General features: G+C 37.1%; 2 protein-coding genes and 1 long non-coding RNA gene across 8 annotated transcripts in view; 1 reads left to right on the forward strand and 2 right to left on the reverse strand.

Annotated features, from left to right (window-relative positions):
* Positions 1–25,892, forward strand: part of spg (dedicator of cytokinesis spg) — a 169,757-nt gene that overhangs the window by 30,106 nt on the left and 113,759 nt on the right. For 3 of the 6 annotated variants that reach the window (XM_076526262.1, XM_033479578.2, XM_076526264.1), the window contains exons 2-4: positions 17,172–17,255; positions 18,086–18,294; positions 20,426–20,574. In XM_076526262.1, coding sequence (XP_076382377.1) covers positions 17,172–17,255; positions 18,086–18,294; positions 20,426–20,574 — 442 coding nt within the window. The remainder of the gene's footprint in view (positions 1–17,171; positions 17,256–18,085; positions 18,295–20,425; positions 20,575–25,892) is intronic. The other 3 variants (XM_076526263.1, XM_076526265.1, XM_076526266.1) reach the window with 1 other exon arrangement.
* On the reverse strand, positions 9,922–12,102 carry LOC143260527 (uncharacterized). Its single transcript, XR_013034788.1, has 2 exons — positions 10,216–12,102; positions 9,922–10,118 (listed from the first exon to the last, which is right to left on the reverse strand). It is a non-coding gene; the product is annotated as an uncharacterized LOC143260527 (long non-coding RNA).
* Positions 21,742–25,892, reverse strand: part of Inx3 (innexin 3) — a 58,768-nt gene continuing 54,617 nt past the window's right edge. Inside the window, exon 6 of the mRNA XM_033479577.2 lies at positions 21,742–24,922. Within this exon, the coding sequence (XP_033335468.2) occupies positions 24,716–24,922 (207 nt within the window). The 3' untranslated portion in view covers positions 21,742–24,715. The remainder of the gene's footprint in view (positions 24,923–25,892) is intronic.

Below are 25,892 nucleotides of genomic sequence, written 5' to 3' on the forward strand. Positions count from 1 at the left end.
TTCTCTCGCTTCCTCTTTTCCTATTTTCTGAATACACAGGACGAGTCACTTAATTAATCATAATTAATTTCACCTTAATTTTTCTTGTGAACTACATGTTGTATTTTATAACTGTAATTTTCAACATTTAATCATGCCATTCGAGAGTGTATTACGTACAAAATAAGGAATTGTTAAGGTACGAGAGTTCTGAAATTAATGTTTGTCGAGATATTTTTTAGCCGAGTTTTAATGCTAGAAATGTTCGAAATGTTGTGCATTGCAATCAATGCAAGCATGTAGGCGATCAAGCAATACGATCTTGTTATACATTTATACAACATGTAGTTTACAAGAAAAACTCAGAGTTAAATGACTGCATACATACAGGGTATAACTTTATTAACAAAAGTTGTTCGGTAATCATTGTTTTGCAGCTGAAGAATTTTTGAAAATTTCAATGTCACCTTTACTCTTTTTATTTACGATCATATATTTTTTTATACATCTATTGATGCAGCACGATATTTTCTATAAAAAAAAGAATGTTAATCCACGTACGTCTAAAAATTATTACTTTAGCAGATATTTCAACTTTAATTTTGTGAATTTTTAATGTGGATATTACTACTGAAGGTGAGAGAGAGAGAACGAATGATAATAAATAATGTTGTTGAATTTGTCTCAGAAAACGCGAACAGATTATAAATAACTAAGACCGTAGAAAACTGAACGTGATCTTGAAATTATATGTCATTATTATAGCCACGGAAAATCTATTAAAACCACGTAATCTGTTCCTTCAAATCAAACAACTTTTCTAAGAACATTTGTTTGATAACTTCGATGCCTCGCGAGATATCTCACTTAAACGTCGCACCCTGTACATCATTTACAATTATCAATTCCTGAAGTGTGCATCTTGATCGGTTTCTTCATTTATCTAAACGATATTTCACCAACGTTGTTAAAGATATATCGTTAAGTGCCGATCGGATATGGATACGATATTGATAATCAACAGTCGCATCTCTACGATAATATTCGCCTCAGAAATCAATTTACCGAGTCCGGATTCCCAGAAAAGATTGAACGAGGTCGCCTCTTAATGAAATCTGCATGCCCGTTTCCAGAATTGGACAGAGCAGACTTCGCCCTCTATATGTATACATATCTATACATATGTACATACAATGTGGCCAGCTGAATTTTCTGTTCCGTTTTAGTCCGATCCTTCGTCGTATTCCCGACGAATTGCATTTTTGCTTCAATTGTTCCATTTACGTGTGAATGAAAATAAAGCAAAGCTTATTCTTCGTCGCGCTCGATAGCTATAAGAAACTGACTTTCTTAATCTCCGTACACATCTCCATTATCAGAATTAAATATTGTCGATGGCAACACCGAAGACGAGCTCCGCAACTTCGCACTATGGTGACCGCCAGTTGTGGCTAGAACCTGTGTGCCAACGACACGTGCACAATATCGTAGTAAATATAATTAATAATAATGTTAATTAATAATAATAATAATAATATTAAATATAATAATTTATTAAGCCTGAAGGTGTGACTTATACAGGGTGTTCCACAATTATTTTAACAGCTGAAAATGAGGGGTAGCTGAGGTCATTTGAAGTAACTTTTTCCTTTGCGAAAATGCAATCTGCGACTTTGTTTACGAGTTATTAGCGAAAAATACTGGCCAATGAGAGGTGACGGTGCGAGATAGAGGAGAGTCCGCAGCACGAGGCTTTGACGGGACGGACTCGAGTCGCGTTCGAAGTATTGAACAAGTCACGAAGCGTGAACTTTCCGGATTTTTTTTGTTACGTAAAAGTGACATTTTTATGAAAAACGCTGTTCACCTCTACTTTAGAACGTCTGAAGAATATTTACTAATTTTTCGGACCCGAAATAATATGTAGTTTAACCGTGACAGCCGTTTTAATTTTCTGGTGTGCATGACACCTCGTGTGTACCATATGAAATTTTTATGCAAGCTGTACAGTGAAGATTAACGAATGATTTGCAAAGCTGATTTAATAAGAAATAATCGCGTTAAGGGACGTAAAGGATTTGTTTATTAGAGATACCTAACAATTATCATTTCAATCTAACCCATCTTACCTGTCTCAGTATCTATGTTGAAATCTAAACTTCATATCTTTATATAAAATAAAGATTGTCTTCATTAATTACATGTAGAAACTACATAGTCATTTAGTTATTTTCTTAACCTTCCTAATAAGCTGACAGTAATATAATATCCTCGAATTGTACAAATGTTCTTGCCACTTTTTATTTGATCCATTCATTTTTGTCACAAATGCATAAAATCCGCAGACTATACTTCGTTCAACGAGATCTGGCACAAAATACAAACAATTTTCGGGTCTTTCTACATGAGGCTGCTCTGCATGCAAGGTCTATCAGCCACTCAGCTGCAAACCACAGCACCGTGAATGTTTTGTTTACATTTTGTGCCAGTTCTCGTTGGACGTAGTATAATTACATAAGACAGAAAGAATATTTTTCGGAAAATAACGGCATACTACTTTTCTCATCTGTAAAGAAAAATGATTGAAGCAGATTTTAACACATTCGCGACAATTACTTTTTACATTATTTATTTGCGTTGCTTAAATAATGTACTAAACGCAACATATCTCTATTATAAAATATTAAAACAATTTAGAAAAATGAGATTATAGGTTATATTTCCTGACTATTGTTCTACAATTTATTGTGACTACACGACGGTCCTTTGGGTTTTACTCTTCTGTGACAACCCAATAGAACACTCGCACAAAACAGGATTCCAATAAAAATGAAGTGCGCTCGATATGCTATTGGAAAGAAATTTCAATATCGCGTGATTAATATATTTACATAGCGTACATTTCTTGATAAATCAAACAGAACGGAAGACATTCTGGAGCATAAAATTTGGAAACGAAATAAAACCATGTCCTGGATCGAAAGAACATAACCTAATAATGCTACGATATTGGCAGCACTGGAATTTTGTTATCTCTGTTATTATATTGGCGATACTGGCATAAAATTAGTTCTGATGTTCAGAATTGACACTCGTTGTCAGTTGAAACTTCATGGTTAAAAAATCTTTCTCAATATGGGAAGAGAAAAAATGCTTAATGAATCGGAAAACGGACAAATTACTGAAATGCTTAAAGCTATCACGTCAATCAGGAAAACTGCAAGGAAACTAGAGTGTTCCCGACATGTTATCGATAATTAGCATTAAATGCGAAAGATGGGTGAAAAATCAGAATTAAATGAGAATTATGGGTAAAAAATAAAAATTAAATGTGACGATTATAGGAAAATTTTGATCGTTTTCCTATAATCGTCATTTAATTTAAAAAAAAATATGATATATATCATATTTAATTTTGATCGTTTTCCTCTATAATCGTCATTTAATATATATATTATTATTATATTATATATTATATTATATTATATATATATATTATTATTATTATTATTATATATATATATATATATATATATATATATATATATATATATATATATATTAAATAAATATATTAGTTACGTGATATTGTATTTTTATTCTAAAAGCTACGAAACTTTTATAACTGCTATTTCACATATTTCTCGTTATAATAGTCTGAATAAATTGCGAATAATATACAACAATATTTTCAAGCACTTCTGATACTTCCACTGTTCTGCATTTCAACGACACATTTTCGCCACAAACGAGCGCATCAAATTCGCCGTCTAATTATATCATTAAAACGTAACGTGTAATTAAGTCGATTTATCTACTTTTACGTAAACGACGCCACGCAAACGTGTGACAGCGGTCGAGAAACGTGTCGAAGTATGGAAAACATTTTGAAACCGGTACGGACCATCGGAATTCGCAAAGTCGCGTGACGTCGCCCGTTCGCCTAACTCCGATCGATCCGGTGGAGGGGGGGGGGGCTGTAATTCGAGTTGAGAGGGTGGGCCGCGCCGTTAACGCGATCATGCAACATTGTAGAGCACCGGCAGTCGATAAGCCGGGCTCATTTTACCCGTATCAACGTCTGATCTCGTTTACGTATTCATTTATGCGGGCACGCACGCGTCTCGGCTCGACTTCCTCTATTTTTCCTGTCGTCAAGAAACTTCGTCTTCTTGTCTCTTGTTTCTATGGTAGTCCGTAACTCTGGCAACACAATATCTCTACCATAACTGACCAAATTTCATCCGTACCACTGGCAGAGAACATTTGGAAGCCGGCAGGTGTAGAAATGTCAATAGAAATTTGAAGCTAGATTTTTCCTAAAAATTTAAATTAACTGATTTTAGAGATCGACGACTAGCCGGACGAAATAATATTAATAATAATAATGATAAATTAATTAATTAATAATAAGTATGAACTATAAAACAACATGTTATTTGAAATAATTTTTCAAATAATTGTGAAATAAAGCAACGTGTTATTCGAAATAATTCTGCAAATAATTATAAAGTAACATAACAAGTTACTTCAAATAATTTTTCAAACAATTGTGAAATAAAGCAACGTGTTATTTGAAGTAATTCTGCAAATAATTATAAAGTAACACAACACGTTACTTCAAATAATTTTTCAAACAATTATGAAATAAAGCAACGTGTTATTTGAAATAATTCTGCAAATAATTATAAAGTAACATAACACGTTACTTCAAATAATTTTTCAAATGATTATAAAAGAAAATAACACATTATTTGAAATAATTCTCCAAATAATTATGAAATAAACTAACACGTTACTTGAACTAATTTTCCAAATAATTATAAAAGAAAATAACATGTTATTTGAACTAATTTTTTAAATAATTATGAAATAATCTATAAAAGAATATTATTTCAAAAGTGATCACTGACATGAAGATAATTATGAAATAAAATCACGCGTTCGTTGAAATAATATTCCGTATAATTACGAAAAGAAAATAATGTGTTATTTGAAATAATTCTTAACTCTAATAATAAATTGTAATAAAATAACATGTTGACATGTACGTACATATTGTTTCAAATAATGTCATTACAAATGAGCCAAGGTCTAGAGAACATTGTTTCTCTCCGTAATTGAACCTCGACAGACCCGAGGCTGCCAGTTACGGAGGGAATACAGTATTATCCTCTATTTACCGCGTCCGAGCTGTTCCACTGTTGTTCCGCTGTTGTTCCTCATGTTAACCGGCGTCAACCAATATTGATCACCGGCCGGGAGCTTAACGTTTATAGGGAGCTTGTTAGGGAGGGCCGGACCGCAGACGTTGTGCTCTTCCCAGTCGTCCTTCCTCCCTCCCACGCTTCGATCCAACTCACCCCCTGGACGAGAGTTCCTTCTTTTTATCTAGCCTCGTCAGGCCGGCCAGGAAACTGTGTCAGAATTCACGGTTCGGTCATCACGCTTCGCCGAATCCTCTGGCAGCGTGGCGCGATTGCTAATCAAGCTGATAGCGATGGAGAAATTGTGGTAGACAGAGAGGAAAAAAGAGTGCAGCGTCAGGCCGCTAGAAAAGTGCCGGATTGTCGATATTTCGCAAATTTTCTATTTTTCTTCGCGAATTTAAAGAAGATAAACTGCGTTGCATTTGTTCTTTTTTGGAGGGAATTTGATGAGGACACTTGAAGCAGGCCTGGGTAAAAATATTGGAAATAGTTAATGAATTAATAGTTAATTGTTAACTGTTAGTAGCTATTTGACGTCATAGAGATACAAGTATATCTGGCAAAGAAAATTATTAATTGAATTCATTATTAATTGTAATATTTTCTTAAAATGTACTGAAAATAATTATTTGAAATAAAGAGAATAGTAGTTCAAGGGGGTCAAATTCCCTATTCATAATTCTCTATGGTGACCAAGAGCGTAGTTATAGGTTATCTTCGGTTTAACGGTTTTCGGACGATTTAACTTATTTAAATGCATGCAAAAATATTGACAAAAACGTGACATGTCACGTTGGTTGTCACTGTTGGTGTGCATTTTTGAGAATTTTTTCAGATTTTTAAGTTGACGATCCTAGTTGTAAAAAATAAAATAAACAATATTAATTCTAAGAAATGCAACTATCATTAGTAAAGAAAAATAGTTTCGGCACGCCGGTCAAACTTTTGCGGTAACAATTAATAATATAATGAATATATAAACTAAATATGCAAAAATAAATATATAAGTAATAAACATCGTCGAAAGATAATTATTATCAGTAGACAAGGATAGGCAGTGACTACAGTGATGAGAAACATAACACAAACATGTAAGAGAAAACATTTTATTTTCAGTAATATGTCCGTCTTTTAATTGAAATATAACACAATTTTCATACATTGAATAATATTTATTGTAGAATATACTTTCCATCGTTACTTATGACTTCTTGCCAGCGCGATGGCAACTTGTAAATGCAATTTTTGAAAAATGATTTATTTTTAGAGGCGAAGAACTCGACTAGTGCTTGGTTGACATCAGCTTCAGTTTTGAATTTTTTTTCCTGTAAAAAGTTTTGCAAAGAGAGAAACAAGTGATAATCGGTGGGTGCTAAGTCTGGGGAGTATGGTGGATGCGACAGAATTTCCCAGCCTAGCTCTGCGATTTTCTGACGAGTCGCCAAAGCAGCATGTGATCTGGCATTATCATCGGTAGCCATGTTTTCACGATCGCGTCTCACTTAATAATGATACGAGACATCTTTGTTTCAGTTTATTTAGGAGAGTACATGTGTGTAAATGCAATGATAAAGAGAGATAGTCATATATGTCTCGAATCAACATGTGCATACGGATTGAAACTTGAAGTGACACTATCGGACAGAACTTTCCGGTAGATAAATAAATAATATTTTTACTGTGACTCTTGAGATCCGTCGACTCTACTAACCATCATTATACTAACGAAGGATACTCTAAGCCAGGGGTGTCAAACTCGTGGCCCGAGATGAACATTTTTGCGGCCCAGTCGATATATCCGACGCAAAGTAAAAATAAAATAGAAATGTGAATTCGAAATTTTGAAATGTGAATTCGGTCAATAAAATTTCTCCCGAAATAGGAAAGACAGTATCAGAGAAGAGATGTCAAGTATCAGGACGTAAACAATAATTTAACTTTATATATGTTTATTACAATGTATTAGTCAAAATAAGAATATTTGTTTCTATGAACATTGATTTTTCTTTTTGCGGCCGACCTAAAGTTAAGCATTGTTTATTTGGCCCAAGTTAGCTTTTGAGTTTGACACCCCTGCTCTAAACTTTAGATTCTGAAGCAGCAAAACATAATCATATCACTAGAGTTCGCGGTACCATCAAAGCACCAGATGCCACAAAAGTGAAGTTAAAGTCTCTAGACTTGTGTACATGAGAAAACAAGTATTAAAGAAAACGATTGGATGTCGAACTAGATTTACGGATACCGGTTTCCAAGCATTGAACCAGATATTGCACATCTAGTAGCAAGGAAACAGCATCGCTATGCCCGTAGCAAGCAGTAACAAGTAAATTTTACTCTCCATAAAGATGTAATTGTGTTGTAACAGAGTAACTTTTTCTAGAAATAGTATATATATATAATATAATAGTATATATATAAATATAAATAATAATATATATAATAGTATATATATAATAGTATAGTATATATATCGCGAATATCTTGGAATGGATGGAATTGGATGCAAAGCAACATATTCCATGGAGGAAAAAGTAGTTTTAAACGCCAAACCGTATGACATACTTAAATTCTACAGAAAGAATTTCGTCAGGATTAATTGTTTTGTGAACAATTAGCAAAAACATTTTCGACGGATTTCGAGCTGAATGCAAAGATTAAGGTTATGTATGCTGGGCATACCGTGGTAGTTGTTGTGCGTGGTCGTCGTACCGATTACTGACGACAGTAATATGGACAGAACGAAAGAACATCGGCCCCAATGTTGCTACTACTAATTATTAAAAACTATCGATAAAAGTCGTTATTTTTACTCGGTAAATTATTGACGGTAATTTCACCGTTCAATATTAACCTATAAATATAAACATACAATGTTTCCCTATTATTCCTTTGAACTTAGTACAAGTCCATCGCTAAAATTGTTCTTCGTTACGATATATTTTCCATTCATTATCTCACTATTAACTGAAGTAATTCGAGTAGCAAGCAGTTATAGGGACACTGACATCAGAAACGGAGTTCAAGTTCAACGCTGAAATTTTTTCCTTCGCGATTTCCCACTCGTTATTTCGCAATTAATTAAAATAATTAACGCGGCAGTTATAGCATTACTAGCAGCAATTTGGGACATCTAGCTTACCGACGATCGTTAACGAAGACCGGCTAAAATTCCCGAGGAGAACAAAGGCCCCGAGCGAAAGCCCCGGTAGGGGCATCCCTGAAAAATTCAATTCTCCGCATCGCGACTATGATCCTCTCTGCTATCCTCTTACTTATTCATTCGCCGGCGCCGCGGAGGGTTGCGCTAACTAGTGATGGATTACCAGAGGGGCTGGAAAAACGGAGACTACGGGGAAAGCGGGAACATACTCCGCGGGGAACGTATTAAAGACACGGGACACCGGAGTTTCCCAGATTGGCAGGATACGACGGTGCCTCGCCGGGGATACCGAGGATTTTTCGAGCAACGACGGGACACCATCGACAGAGAGCTTCGACGCGAACAAAGGCGGACGCAGAAAGCCCTCCCCACGAGTTTTCCCCCGCGAGTTTTCCCCGGGAATTAAATCGATAACTCCCTTTCCGGTGTGTAAAACATTCGCGATGGGGTAGCTTTCGTCCCTGTGTGCTGCCAAACTGAAAGAGAGAGAGAGAGAGAGAGAGAGAGGAGCCACCGAATCTCACCCTCGCCTCCGTCCCGTCTACGGGGTGCTCGATTATTCGGGGATACCCCCTCGAAAACTCGAGTACAGATTCGCGCTTCGCTGATCGATACACTCCCGGAAAAATTTGCCTGTTGCCGCTGTGCGAAAGCGAGAGTATAGGAGAGTACATTCAGTAGCGGTTATAAATTTTAGACAAAGAATTTTGATTTCAGTTATGCGCCTATTGCGTAACTGTTACTTATTTTAATTTATTTGATTTATTTAAATTTATTTATTTTATTCAGGAAGAGTTCTTCCGTTACAGGCATAATTATAAATATAGAAATATCCTTACCTTCCAAAATAAAGTAAACAAGACTATGTGATACACAAGTAAAGTAGAGAAAATTATGTAATACAAAAGAAAATAGACAAGAGTATATAATAGGAAGTAAAGTAGAGAAAATTATGTAATACAAAAGAAAATAGACAAGAGTATATAATAGGAAGTAAAGTAGAGAAAATTATGTAATACAAAAGAAAATAGACAAGAGTATATAATAGGAAGTAAAGTAGAGAAGAATATGCAGTACAAAGTAAAATAGATGAGGGAGTATATAATACAAAGTAAAGTATGCAAGAGTACGTAATACGAAGTAAAATAAGCAAGAGTATAATAATACAAAGTAAAGCAGATAAGAGTATACAATGCAAAGTAAAGGGTAAAGATAAGATGTTGCAGGGAAATAGAAAACAGGAAGCAAAATAATCAACTATAAATATATTTGAAATAGAGAGAGAGAGAGAGAGAAGTACAGATTTTTAATCATCTTTAATAACCAAACGAGTGTTTGAACCCAACTATAGAGGTAGAGGAAAAGTAAACAAAGTGTGTGCGTTAGAATATTAGAATTAAGCTATTGGCAGCACTAGACACTAGTGACTAAAGATTTGAGACTATGTTCAGTCGTGGCTATGAAAAAAGTACGCAGTAAGTCAGAGAAATGAAACGGTCGGTTATTTTTGTTATCAAAGAGTTTATTATCGACAAAATTATAAGTTTATTTAATTCAAAATACATCAGGAACAAACAAAGTGTGATTACGTTTATTAAACTATAAAGAATGATAAAAGTATATAATTGGATTTTCTTTTTTTACACCTAACAGTGTGATACAGCTTGTAATACAGCTTGTTTCGTTGAGGAATCCGCAAAAAGGCATGTTTCGCTTTCTTAACCTTTAAGCATAAGGCTGCGACATATTGTATGATGTATGATATTCTATTAAAAATTTTAATAAAATAATTAGTCATTTAAAAGTTCACATTAGAGATGATTGCTTTAACAAAATTTCGTATTTGTTGTTCTAAGCACGCACCGATGCTAATTGTGAAATATTTGTAGTATTTACTGTCGCCAATGTCGCACATTATTTAAACAAATCCTGAAAGGGAACAAGCCGTAAGATTACGTAATCCAAAAGAAGACATTTCCCGAAAGTGGGTTAGGTTGGCGACTACTATTAAATGTAGTATCATTTTCGACATTTTTGTTTTCACATTGTTATGGTATACATAACAAATATAGTGGTGCATGCCGCTCGTGAAGAATTAGGTTTGGATTTGAAAAACTCGTTTCTAGCGGATCGAATGTGTGTTCTACGACTAACGGAACCATAAACGGACTGCGATAGTGCTGGCAATTATGTGTACGTAATCGCGCGGAGCGTGGCACGTGCCGAATCACTTTGATCCCACGGTGGTGGAATTCTTCAATCGATAATCGTTCGCGCGCGCGTGAGGGAGAGAGAGAGAGGGAGAGAAAGAAAGAAAGAGGGGTGGGGGGAGAGGGGAGAACATTTGTATACGAAGTTGACGAAGAAGCTGTGAATTTTTTCAATTCTTCTCAAGGTTGCCGTCTGTTTAGGGTCGTTTAGAGCGCCGCGCCAATCCATAGCGGTGACAGTGGTCACGTGGGCGACACGTCAGCCGTACTCGCTATTCGATTGGTCCGTGTTTTTCGTTAATAACTCGTTAATGAAGCCGTGGAGAACATTCTCGCAAAGGAAAAAGTTACGTGAAATCTCCCCTGGAGTCACGTCGTCGTCCCTTTCGGGGTGAACCGAAAGTTCTGAATATATTGTATATTATATATATATACTATATATTATATTATTGTATATTATAAGTATATTGTACTTAAATCTTTCAAAATTACCGAAAATGACAGGAAGACACTGTTGTTTGGCTCCTGTTTTTCTGCAATTGATATAGTTAATTTTCATTTTGCAATAAAAATTATAAATCATTGTTATTACTTAAATTTGACGCAAAATAGTTGATTCACATCAGTTGTTCTTGGGCATTGATACTCTGTTTATCTATATTACCGATAGATGAATGGTACGTACTTGTAGACTGATAAAATTATTCTGCATCCATTCAAATACAATATTAAGTTCCTGTTAAATTGAATTCTAGATCTGATCGAATCTCTATTTCCTTCACCTTTTTGCTAATAGATTTCATTTGATTTGAATATTACGCATAGCAACCCTGTATTTGTTAAATAAACCGTGTGGTTTAAAGCATTAATAAGCGAATGAAATAAACAATGGTGACCTTGACGACATATTGACAACATATTCCCCACGTCATTGAAATCATAGGTGACCAGCTGCATGTTCATTAAAAAAGAAAAAAAATCGGAAATCCAAAAACTCGAAAAATGTTCACTTTTTGGGTCACTGTTTCGGAAAAAGACGTAAGAATCGAGGAAACGAGAGCACGAAGTCTAAGCAGGACGCGTTTCTAATCGTGTCGAAGCAAGTACCAGAGGGTAATGCACGTCTAAATACGGCTCACAGATTCACCGCGTTGAAAATAGCCGAGCACGGCTCTTTTTATCGATACAATAAAAACGATGTCGCGGTCCCGGCTCTCCGTTTTTATGCGTGCTCGTGTCGGCGCGACACGATACAAAAGCGTAAGTCTCATCTCTGCTCTGTTACTCGTAACATCCTTTTATTAGGTAGCGTACGTTGCACGGTGGACTGGAAACCCGTTTTTACTGACCAATATGATTTTAGCATTACTACAAGGTTTATGGTTATACGGTAGTATAAAAGGTCGTTGAACTTCTCCCGACACCAGTTACAATATTATCAAGTTAGAAATATATATTTACGTTTAACACTTAACTTACCGAACAATAAATACTACCAACCTGCGTTGTTTCATAAGAATGGCAAGATTAAATTTATTTAGATTCTTTGTTATTTGTATTACAATTTATGTATATATTTATTTATGTATAAATTAATATAATAATAATTATAATTTTAATTTTTTAATAATTTAATAATTTTAAATAAAATAATAAATAATTAATAATATATTAATAATATAATATATAAATAAATATATACAAATATATATAAATAATATATACAATAAATAATTTTTTAATAATTATAATTTTAAAACATAATTAATAATAATTATTTTTTGTATAAATTTAACGTGCGTTGTTTCATAAGAATGACAAGATTAAATTTTTATTTAGATTCTTTGTTATTTTTATTATAATTTATGTTTGAATCTGCTTTGTGCATCAACAATCTCATACTTGTGACCGTGTGTGCGTTTTCATGCATGCCAGAATTTGATTACGACTGGTTAACCTGCGGAAACGCGAGCTCGCACTCTTCGTGTTCGAAACGAATGTTGACTCGCGACTTATATTAAATCTAAATACAGCGTTGCGTCGCGGAGCACGGTTTAATGGCAGCGTTGCTCTGCACCGCGCGTTTTGTAATTATAGACTGCGGATGTTTGCACATTTTTAGGATTTTTCCTGTCCGGCCAAACTGTGAAACAAGCACGTCGAAAGTTGCAGTCGTTGCGTGTGATTTAAACTGGAGCATAGCTGGAATTTATTTGTTAATCAAGCTCTTGCTTGAAATCTTTATTTCATTCGTATGCTTCTCTTTGTTGACTTGTTTTTGGTTGTAAGTTGGTACAATTGAATAATCAAATGATGTGAGGGAAGTTGGAGTCCATTCGTGAACGAACGCTATTAGCATAGGTTAGGTTTGCTACATTTGTCTTAAAATGCTCTCCCGTTATATATTGGGTTGGCAACTAAGTAATTGCCGATTTCAGTTATACATGTCTCTCGCTCCCATTTTTATGATATCCGTAAATGTTATATTATAAAATTATTATTATTATTATGTTATTTTTTATTATCCGTGAATGTTAGCAACTGGACAAATTGAATGCAGCGGTCAAGGGAAAGCGACCAGAATTGGTCAATCCTAAAGGTGTCATTTTCCAGCAGGACAATGCTAGGCCGCACACGTCTTTGTCCACTCGGCAAAAATTGATGGATATTGGTTGGGAATTGATGTTACACCCACTATATAGCCCTGATCTCGCGCCATCGGATTACCACTTATTTCGATCCCTGGACAACTCCTTTCGTGGTAAAACTTTTAACGATGATGACGCTGTAAAATCTCACTTAACTCAGTTTTTGGCCGAAAAGGATCAGACTTTCTACGAGCGTGGAATTTTCAAGTTGCCAGAGTGATGGCAAAAGGTCGTCGAACAAAATGGAAAATACATTACAGATTAAACTTCGTTCCAAGTAAAAAACAATTTTTTATTTCATTGAACAAATCGGCAATTACTTAGTTGCCAACCCAATGCTTAAATCTAAAATATTTGTTTTAAAAAGTACACCCGTTATATATGATGTAGATTTCTTATCCCGATCTAACTCAACACGAAAACTATAAATTAGCAAACGCTACAAGCATAGGTTAGATCTAGGTTAGGTCTGGCTTAGATGTAGGTTAGGTCTGGGATAGATCTAGGTTAGGTTTAACGTTCTACGTTCCAATGCTGTGACTAAAATGATTCGCAGAAGCATTTATTCGGTGCCAAGAGTCTACTACTTTGCTTACCATCGGTCACTGTCATCGCTCCGATATATGTGTATAACGTCGCACGAAATTGTTTGATCGCGTGTTTGTCGAACGATGAACTTGACTTTCGGTATGAATGAAACACCAGCGGGTGTTTAAACAGTAAGAGACTTGCCCGTTTAACAGAAATGCAGACGATAGAATAGGAATCTCAAAAGCAATTTATATATTGGAAAAAGTTTTTAACAGCTTGAAACAGTGATACGAAGATTCTAGCAATGTTATTTAGTTACTGCGACAATCTATTTTCTAAATTCGCATAACTTTCAAAGATGCAGATAGTTGCAGTTGCATTTTGCGTGCCGTTTTTCATAATTCCTTAAACTTTCATATGAAATTTGTTTTTCGATATATGTATATTAAAAAATAAACTTTTGGCCACGAAAAGCTGGTTCCCAGACCACTGTTCACGGTTCTCGATCTGTAGCTTAGAACAATTAACGTAGACTGAAATTTCATTTCAACAATGTTCCACTTCTCGGTCTTGTCATAAATGCAGAAAATCCACAGTTTACGCAAATATCCATTGAAATACAATTTACATGAAAATCCCATACGCGTCTTCAGCTTTGTTGCTTACAGCATGCGTTGCCGATAGCAACCGTGTTAAATTCGAATCTCGCGTCACAGCGCTGCTGACCGCAACCGTCGAACAATGTGTATATCTGTATTTCAAGAAGACAATACCTTCGGCGGGCGAAGGTTTTCCATTTGGCGGCGAACAATTCCGAAAACCGGTGTCCGGTCCCGTAAAAGCCGCATTGGGATGCGTCCCGCGCGGTTCTATTTTCTCCGGCCTGTATATTAGAGTGCAACAAAAGACGTGACGATAATAAATAGCAGAACGATGCGATAGGTCGGTGCGGCGCGGCGCGGCGCGGAGCGGAACTCGTATCTCGCTTCGGAGGCGGCTCGAAATTGACGAATACCCCAGTCGCCAGTATCTCTGCGAGCATTGTTCCCCGGCGGAATGGTAGTGGGCGAATAAACGCGTAACACACATTCCGCATGGCCTGGTGGCTGTCGGAACGCGCTTCTGCGCGCGCCTGCACGCGCGGACCGCCGCGGATCGCCGCGCCGCGCCGCGGCGTGGAGCTCATTCGGATGCGTCTCGTGTCCGTTTCTCCGCCGAAGGACCGGAAGTTGGCTCGTCGTGCGTGCATCGTCACGCGTATCCGGTGCCCCGGAGTTCGTTTATCGAGGCCTGACACTTCCACGAAAGGACACGCTTTGATCCTCTTTCCACGCACCCCCAAGCTCCCTTCGTCCCTTCTGCTTCTTCTTCGGGCCTCGAGACAGCAGGCAACTACGCTTGCACGCGATTTTGAAACAGCGATTCAACTGCCATCTAGGCTAATGCAATTTTTTCGAACTAAAGTTACATTGAAACGATGAAATTTCACGAATACATCGCAGGGTACTTTAATAACGATATATGATATACTGGGTGTGCAGAAAGGCTGGATCGAATTTATGGTATGTGTTATTGAGGTCAAGTAGATGAAAATATAATTGAATGAAAAATATATGAAAACATAGGATAATATATTAACTATATATAATATGTAATAATATATTAATATAATAATATATTAATATATAATATATATAAAATATATGATATACTGGGTGTCCAGAAAGGCTGGATCGAATTTATAGTATGTATTATTGAGGTCAAGTAGATGAAAATATCATTGAATGAAAAATATATGAAAATATAGGATAATATATTAACTATATTTACTATATATAATAACTATATTATAAACTATATTAACTATATATAATATATAATAATATATTAATATATAATATATATAAAATATATGATATACTGGGTGTCCAGAAAGGCTGGATCGAATTTATAGCATGTGTTATTCAGGTCAAGTAGATGAAAATACAATTGAATGAAGAATATATGAAAATATAGACTTGCGTCCGGAAATGCTTTATTGAAAAGATATACGCGTTCAAAAAATATATAAGCGTTTAAAAATTAAATAAGCATGGTTTATAAAAATGTGATAGAAACAGAGGATCAACTTTAGGAATGCGTTCACGATGCAATTATTATTGTCTCCAATACAGATTGAGTATTCGAAAGAGTTCGAAAACTCAAGTTCAATTTTCGAAAATTTCTTACAACCAGTCTGCAGATTTTTATACAAATTAAAAAACAGTCTGCATCAGTGTTGTTAGGTCCAGTGCGATTTCAGTGCTTTTCGTTGTGGAGGGGGTAACGAAGTACCGCACCTACCGCAAACTGGCGGTAGCGCAGAGGGTGGCCACGCGAGGGGTCTGAGGGGAATGTGTGACTAGCTACCTAGCCTAAGCTAACTCTGAGCGTTACATGGATATGTGACACACGGATTTTACGCACTTATGGAAGAAATGGATGAGTGAAACATGGAACAGTGAAAAGATTACAAGGAGCTAAGAGTGTTGATGTATTCATTTGGCCTTACCGAAAGTAATGTCGTTTCTGCGCATATTTATCTGTTTGAATTTAATGTAAACAAACGACATAACTTTCCGGTCCCCGTAATATTTAAGTAAGAAAATATTGCACCTGGCTTATGTGCCCTACAAATGATGCAGACGTATTTGATTTTCTTGAAGATCCGCAGTCTAGTGGATATTGTTGTGGAGTACTATCTTGGCATCGCCTGTAATAATAGAATGAAGTAATTGACACGTTCGTAGGTTAATCAGTTGTTAGGTATTGTAGGTTAGGCACGTAGTCCCTCGCAAGCCCACCCTCTGCGCTAGTGGCAGTTTGCGGTACTTTCTTACGCCCTCTACTACGAAAAGCACTGAAATCACACTGGGCTTATACTTTGTTTAACGAGTACTTGCACAAAATATAAACAGCAACAATTTATATTGTAAGAATGTTGTTGGTCTTAATTGTCCTTTGGTATCAAAAAGCGACTTTGAAGCTTCGAAGACAACTCTAGAAATCTTTAGAAGGTGGCAAAGATCCTACACAAATATCTAAAACAAACTTCAAAATTTATCGTAAGGGTGTCATTCGTCTTAATTGTCCTTTAATTCCAAAATGGCGACGTTAAAATTTATAGAATCTCTACGAAAACCCTGGAAATTGATAGAACTCTTTTCAGAGGATTTTGGAAACTACTCGAAAGATTATTTGAAAATCAGCACTGCTCTTACCAACCATGAGAACATACTCTATATTCTATTTTTGCTCTGCATCCTCCGCGGCTTCGCCTTTACGAGCTGCCAAACTCCACAGAAAATAGACAGAGAACTCCGGTCAGACGTCCGCCAATAAACTCTGGTCTATAAACTGAAACTCTAACTTCCGTATTTTTCTTTTCCAGCCGTTTACAATTGGCGCGGTGACACGCGCTATGGCCTTCCATTAGAGATCGGCGAGACGGTGCAGATCCTGGAGGAGTGCGCAGGTGAGAGATCTGAAACTTTTTGTCTTAAAAACGCGTATTTCTTCCTAAAATTATATATGTAGGGTGTACCAAAAGATTCTTTACGTCATTTGGAGTAACTTTTTCCTTAGCGAAAATGTTCTAACATGGCTTCGTTAACGAGTTATTAATGAAAAACACTGACCAATGAGAAAGCGAGTACAGCGGACGTATGCTACGCGGTAGCAAGCTGGAGGGGGCCAGCCGTACTCGCTCGCTGATTGGTTAGTGTTTTTCGTTAATAACTCGTTAACGAAACCGCGGAGAATATTTTCGCTAAGAAAAAAGTTACTCCAAATGATGTAAAGAATCTTTTGTGTGTGTGTGTGGTACACCCTAGATATATATATATATATATATATATATATATATATATATATACAATTTTAGTTAGATTATTATAAATATAGAAATCCCCATCACAAAACAGATTCGTTAATGTATGGACAAGGGGTTAAAAATGTCGCAGATATTTTAGGCGAACATCTTAGGTGGCTCACGCTGTACGTATAGTCTCCACGCGGCAGGAAGGTATCTCTGTGTTTACATTCCCCCTCTTACTAGCCGTGGCCCACTGCCGCAGCTTGTAAGAGGGGGGCATATAAACACGGAGGATGCTTTCTTGTCGCATGGGGACTATACTTGTACTTTATAATACAAAATATCAGAAAATATAATATATATTATATAATTCATATATTATACAATATATATGTATATATATATATATATATATATATATATATATAATATTATACAATTCATATAAAAGGAAATCTCTTGAATAGAGAAAATGATGGAACTTGAATCAGTTTCCTTGTTCGCAGGATGGTACAGAGGCTTCTCGACGAAGAACCGCGCGGTGAAGGGCATCTTCCCGAGTTCGTACGTGCACTTGAAGCCCTGCAAGATCGAGAACGAAGGTCTGTTCGAGTCCGTGATCCCGTTGGAGGATCCAGTGGTCCGGGAAGTCACCCTGGTGCTGCGGGAATGGGACGGCATTTGGAAACGACTCTACGTGGTGAGTGCGTTCAACGTATCTAGCTTCTTTTTCTCCTTTTATCTTATTTACAAGTCAGTTAAAATCTGTCTAAACCGTAATTAAATAACCAAAATATAGGTACTATCAAACATCAAGATATAGAACAAACTAATATTTCAATGCTCCTAACCGCGTTGTTAAATCAAGTGCTTTAAACTTCAATATATCAAAATTTTAATTTTACAACGTTATATTATAATATAATATTATATATATTATTATATATATATCATATTATATTATATTTATTATTATATATATTATAATATAATATTGTAGTTATCGAAGTTTCAAAGGGTTATCAGCTGATAGGTAGAAACAATTCTTCCACGAATTAAAGTTGAGAAATTGATCTTTTTGCCAAAAATTACCGCGCTCCGGATCAATGCGCGCTCTCGTGTTTCAACGAACGTTTAACGAACGAGTTCGCGGCGCGATTGTACGCGGAACAAGCTGGGACCCGGTGTTTCTTGTTGCCAAGGGGATGATCAGCAACCGGAGACGAAAATCGCGGGGGGGGGGGGGGCAGGGCAGAGTGCTCCCTTTGACCGGGCAAATTGCGTTTCCCGGCCGCTTTGATGTCGCCGGAATCGATCTCCGGCGCTGATCGACCGTCTGACCGGTAAGTGGGCGCCGAGATCGAACGATGAAAACTTCGTCAATGCTGTAGCCCAGTGATCGATACCCCCGCAGACGGGGCGGCGGTTCTCAAATTTTAGGAACGCCTTCTCCAACTCCGACGGATTGGAAAACTTCATTTACCGTATAGGGTGTCAGTAAACAGGTGCCGTTTGAAGTAACAGGTAAATGGTTGACGAACGGTTGAAGAGAGTCAAATCTATTTTCGTTTTCTTTTTTCTACTTAGAATGCGTCAACGCATGACAGAAATATTTTTCCTAAATTTTTCAAGGTCATTTCAGGGTTACTCTGATTCGTTTAAATGAAATGCTCTACTGAATATTTAACTTGTTTTTAATAGCGAAAAAAAATGTTTTATTCTCACAATTTTTCTTATTATCAAGTGATATGTTTGTCCAAGTAATATTGTGTAACTTGTATTTTGTATGAGTGGATCGTTTGTTCAACCTAGTCGGCCAAAATATTTCTAGAATTTTGTTGCCTCCAATCGCATTTTTTCACTTATCATATACAAGGCAATAATCAAAATAAAGAGTTAACTTAGCATACCTGGCAAAAAATATTTCGTTAACTTAATATATGAAAACAATGTTCAAACTTGCTATATATATGTTTAGGGTGTCCCAAAAATATCTCGCAATCCGAAAGTGGCGGGTTCCTCGGGTCATTTGAAGCAACTTTTTCCTTTGCAAAAATTTTCTCCGAGGCACCGTTAACGAGTTATTAACGAAAAACAGTGACCAATGAGAAGCGGGATCGGCTGGCGCGAGGCGATCGAGCCAATGAGCGGAACTGGGCTTCGCGCGCTGGTCGGCTGGGCCGCCTCGCGTCAGCCGTACTCGATTCTTATTGGTCACTGTTTTTCGCTAATAACTCGTGAACGGTGCCTCGGAGAAAATTTTTGTAAAGGAAGAAGTTGCTTCAAATAATCCGAGGAACCCGCCATTTCCGGATTGCGAAACATTTTTGGGACACCCTGTATAATAAAATGAAATAATAATGGGCTATATATAAGATAAAAATATTGTATAAAAATCAGCTACAAGCGAAATTTCAAGCATTTTTTACAGCATTTCAAATGAAATGGACCACGAAATGCACCATGAAATATGGACACAAAAAATATAGGCTCAAGAAAAATATACAGATTGCATATTTATTTCAGATGCGAATGTTGAGTGACACCCTGTGCAGTGTACGCGCAATAAAATGAAACAAAGATTGGATTGGAATTTATACTCGAATTGGAATTTGTTGATTAGAAAGTTAGATTAGGAAGTTGCACTAATTAGTCCGCGTCGAACATTAAAGTAGGGGCTCGTTGATGAAAAGTCTTCGATCCTCTCGGATGGAAACTCACCTTTTCCAGGCGGCGCTCCCCATCGTCCCTAGCTCTAATACAATTTTGCACCGTATCCTGCGCATTTCAGAACTAATCTGACCGTTTTCCGATTGCTTGGGTCTGTCTAGGAAAGGGAGAACTACAAATTCAACACGCTGAGGAAGGTGATGCGAGAGTTGCTGGAATGGCGGCGACAGCTTCTGGCAGGCACCCTGACGACCGATCAGACGAGAGAACTGAAGCTGAGGATCATCAACAAGGTGGACTGGGGGAATCGGTAAGTTCGATATTCAAAACAACAACAATAGCGATCATCGTGTTATCTGTTCAATGCTTGAAACATTGCGCGTTATAGGTTGTTATATGTCTACAAAAGCGTCGTTGTAAGTTTCAAAGTCCATCAGGCGATCCTTTACCCTTTGCACTCGAAGCCGTTTCAACTGTAAATCAAAAATAATTTTTCTGACTTACAGCGTTTCCGTTTTGTATGACAAAGTGCATTTTATGCATATGAAATTGAGACTTGTGACTCGTGCAACAGGTCACATTTTTAACAGTCTTTTAAATCTAAACTTTGATAATATAAAAATTATCTTGGAACGTGATACAATAATTTTTTAGTGGTGCCTCAGAGTCATCACTCGAGTGCGAAGGACTAAAATGTCAGAGCATGCTCTTTGCAGTAACAGTTTTCTAAATATCAAAAATTTCAAGATGATACAAGTCCCATAAAAAAACCTACAAAACAAATGAAAATAGAGGCAACCTGAAATATATTAAATCTATAGGCTCATGTGAGATGAAAATAGTCGTCGTTAATAACCAGAACATTCAAAAATGGAAGAAGATTTGAAGAACATTTGCATGATTTCTTGAATTAGGTAAACCTGCTCAAAATTACAAGCATAAATTGTAATTTGATCTAAATTTGTCAATTTAGCAATCATCTTTTACATTTGAATACGAGGGTCACTGAACACAGAAAATAATCCTAATTTTCTATGGCCAACACAAGGTGCTGGGACAAATGTAACAATCAATTGAAGCCGATAGATATACATATGCAAGGCCTGGGACAAATATAACAATCAGTTGAAGCTAATAGATAGATAGATAGATAGAAAGGCCTGGGACACAAATGTAACAATCAGTTAAATCCAGTACACAGAAAGGCATGGAGCCAATAGAAAGATAGATTTCGTTGGACTAATTGGCACACGAAAATACTTGAGGGCGACGACTGAATGGAAACAATGCCGATCCCAGTCGATCTCGTCCGTTTGATTCGATGAGATTTATTGAACGATTACGAACTTCCTTCTATAACCGGTCGGTTGCGGTTCAACTCGCTGAGAAACGGCGCGAGGGGTTTCTGTCCGATCCGATGGGGCACGCGTATACACATAGAGAAACGAACGCGCGCAAACACAGAGTGAAACGTGTGTCTCATAGAAAGAGTATACTTTATTCTATAAATTGAACCGTTCTGTCTTTCTCTTGCTCCCGCTTACAGTCTAACGTTGCACTTGTTGGCAGTCTTCGCGTTGACTACAGCGCAATCTTTACAAGTGAGCATTCGTTTTCTTTGAACGTGTGTCGAAGGGGGGGGATTGGGGGTTTGTAGTCTAGGCTCTAGAGTACTCTGTAATCCTACAGAAAAGGCACATTGCGAACAATCCTTACATCTATTACAGCTATCTCTCTCTTTCGTCCGCCTTAAACTAAAAATCTATCGAAATATATCACTTGAAACTCGACTAATAGTAGTAGTAATGTATAACTATGAAAAAAAGAGCTATCAAGTACTGTGCGGGGCCGACAAGTTGCCGAGTGGGCGTTACAGGGCCATTTAAGCTCCTCCCCTACGGTCGTTAGCTCTTCCCGCGTGTATTCGATGACATATTTCCAAAAATTCACCTCGGTTGTAAGAGATAAAGGATAAGAAGGGTTAAATTTAGATCCCCTTCTCCCATCCCTGATATTTTTATACTAGTGGGCGGTACAGAAGCGAACTGAGCTACCTTTCTTAGCGCCTCCCACGCCACTGCATATCTTTAAAAAAATTTCCCGTGTAAAAGAAATCAGTCAGAAGGGTCAAAGTTAAATTTGAATGAAGGTTTCAGATACTATTGGCCCCTTCTGAACCTGTTACTGACATTTTCGTACTAGTAGGCGTGGTCTTCGCGCGATTAGCTCCTCCAACACAGCTCCAGGTGAAGGTTGTAGACTCCGCCGGTTCCTTCTGTACCAACGATCAACGTTCTCTGTGTTAGTGGTTGCTTGTTAGCTTTGACCAATAGCGACAATGGGCGTGGCAACCGGGTGTTAGACAATAGCGGAGATCTGTAACAACCAATCAGACAAAAGATCCTCCGTCTGGACATCTCGTCATCCGCGCACAGTAATCATATAGTTATTATTGTCGTAGTATTGTCATTGCATACTTAGCGGCAGCATTGTATATCATTCTCGCGAGCGATTCGAGAGACGTGAGCAAAACACGCGCCACCGGCATTATTATGCTTCGTTTCGCACACACAGTATTAGATCCGTAGCGTGGCGTTCGTATAATCTGAAAATTTAGTCTGTTGAAAGGCTGTTACCTCGCAACTCGTTACGCCGCAAAGTGGTGAAGATAGAACGGCAGAACAACGGCGCGACGCTACAGAGGCCATATATATACTATTCTCGGGTAAAACACGCTACGGACGTGGCAAACATAATCCGAACAAGATTATGACATAGTTCTGAATCTTTGATTTAAACGAATTGTCCTAATGGAAAAGATTAGAGTAGCATAGCTCGACTCTTTATACAATTTCGCGGGTAAGTAGAAACTGCGAACCATTCCTACCGAATCTCTCGACTGTCATTTTTATATTCACAAGATTTTTGCTAATCCTGATCTCCAATGTTATATGAAACTGTCATCGCGAAGCGTCTCTATATATATATAATATATATATATATATATGTCTCTCTCTCTCTATATATATATACTCTAACCTGTCTTCGTTCGAAGGATAATTGCACCAATTACACGCAAACGCTGATCGCTAACGAACGTTCTCGTTCGTTTCTCTCGTCTCTAGTAGGCACGCTTCAGAAGAAAAAAACAATCGTTGCGTGAAAACCTTCGCACGCATATCTTTTACGCGTCTGAACAATTAAATAAATCCATATCGAGATACAGCATGAAGAAAGGAAAAAAAAAACCTTGACAATTACACGCCTGCGAGACACCTTTACGCGTATCACTGTCGCAACCCTTGTTAACGACCCCTCCACATTTGTATCGTTACAAACTAATAACATTTCTTTCGAACCTCGGAAGCACTGATATGAAAGAGAAAATCGGGCGCACGCCGGTTTCTGTTCACGTAATCATTTCCGAGAGGACTCTTAGAAGCCACCCCTCATTTATGCATTGTTTTAGAAAGTTATTACGGGACTACGGATTTTATGCATTTGCGAGAAAAACGAATAGATCAAATGCAAATTGGTAGAACCATTTATAGAATTTAAAAACATAGTTGCGATATTTCATCATTTACGAAAACGATTAAGAAAAGGAATGATCGTACTTTTATCTGGCACAAAAATCCGCGGTCAAATAACTGCTCTTCATCTCTGAAATAATTGTGTCCCGTAAATTCTTAATTCAGATGTTTTCTCTCTTTTCATAAACATTCTTTCCGCAGACATACAAGCCTTCGGAAGCAAAAAAATGCAATTCACAAATGAAAGGGTCGGCTTGCCAGGATATTAGATCGCGCTTCACAGAGAAATCCGCGCGCGTCGATGAAAAGCAACACCCACGCAATTCGTACAAGCCGTGTGCGAGCGGAGTACAATTTTTGGCTCGCAGAGCAGAGACGGTCGAGTCGCAAAGAATTTCGCTGGGGATGATCGATGAGAATGGCGTCGGCTCCCCCCGGGCACAGTGAAAAGTAATGCGAATGGAATGTGAACGCAATATGTAGGAGGGACGCCATTCACACGGACTTATGGTCGCCGATGCCGTAGAAGTCGCCTTAGAAGTCGTCGGACGCGATTTACAACTATGAAGAGAATGAAGGCAAACGACGTCGGCCGAGCATAGGCCTAAGAATCTCTGTGTGCCATTAGTTCCCCGAGATGTCGGAAATTCGTCGCCCGGAAATATGGCGATTTAATGATTACGCGATTACATAAGAGGTTCGGAGCCGCGCAGACATCGGCCATGTTTCTCGGGAAGAGCTGGCAAAGAGTTGTCGTTTAGGGCTGTCGGCGGGTCGATTTTTCTGTGGCAAGCGTCCTGACGTCCGACGAGAGTTATTGTTTCCTCGGGTGACGAATGAATATCCGACCGTCTCGGCGTTTATCACAATAGAGAGAAGTAGGATGGGCGAAAGATGCGGCGGGAACTGGCGGCGGGATTAGATCTCGGTGTCCTTCGCGTATTTCTCGATTTCCGGGTAGATGGGCGACATCTCGAGGGTGCTAGGCGCCGACGGCACCGACGTCGGCGACGCCTCGCTCGTCGAGCCCAGATTCATCGAGCGGCACAGCTCGTCCAGCACCTCCTTGAACATCATCATGTTCATGTTCTGGCCCAACAGGTGCAGCAGCATGAAGTCGCCCACCTGCAATTTTATAATGACATTTAGCCTAAGTGTCAGCGCTAAGTTTCAAAGAGTATCGAAGACTCAACAGCGGAAGCTTTCCTAATCTCTTGTCACACTTTCGACGATTTTTACTCGTGATGAATGTAACAATGATGAACGTTATTTCGTTCTTTGAGGTCGGAATAAAATTCTGTTCTCTTGTCATCAATGTTTTTAAGCATTCAAATAAATAAATATAATATAATAATAATATTATATAATAATAAATGTAATATAATATATATAATAATATAATATAATATATAATAATAGATATATTCGAGAATTATCATTTCTTAGAAGAAAAATTTACATTTAATATTACAAATTTATTACATTATATTATTATATTATATATTATATTTATATTATAAATGTTATATTATATATATAAATATAACATTATATAATATTACAAATTTATTACATTATATTATATATAATATAATAATATAATGTAATAAAAATTTGTAATATTAAATGTAAATTTTTCTTCTAAGAAATGATAATTCTCGAACAGCCTATTCAACTTTCTCGAGAATTATCATCTCTTAGAAGAAAAATTTACATTTGTATATTATATATAATATAATAATATAATGTAATAAATTTGTAATATTAAATGTAATTTTTTCTTCTAAGAAATGATAATTCTCGAGAAAGTTGTACAGGCTGTTTCAAAATTATGCAGATTCGACGATACACTGCAAGATTATGCAATGATTCAAAATTACACAATGTTTGAAAATTTTACAGAATGTTATGATGATCACACCGAATATTTTCTTAGTTTTCGATATAATGAAAAATGCGAAAGCAAGACAGTTTTCCATCCGAACGAGCAAATATTATGACTGATAAATTAAAAAATATCGTTGCATTATTGTTAATGCGTTATAAATAAGCCATTTTCTCCACAAATCAGAGCATCCTATATTTTTAGGAGTCG

Source organism: Megalopta genalis, chromosome 14, assembly GCF_051020955.1.
Source record: "Megalopta genalis isolate 19385.01 chromosome 14, iyMegGena1_principal, whole genome shotgun sequence".
Lineage (NCBI taxonomy): Eukaryota > Metazoa > Arthropoda > Insecta > Hymenoptera > Halictidae > Megalopta > Megalopta genalis.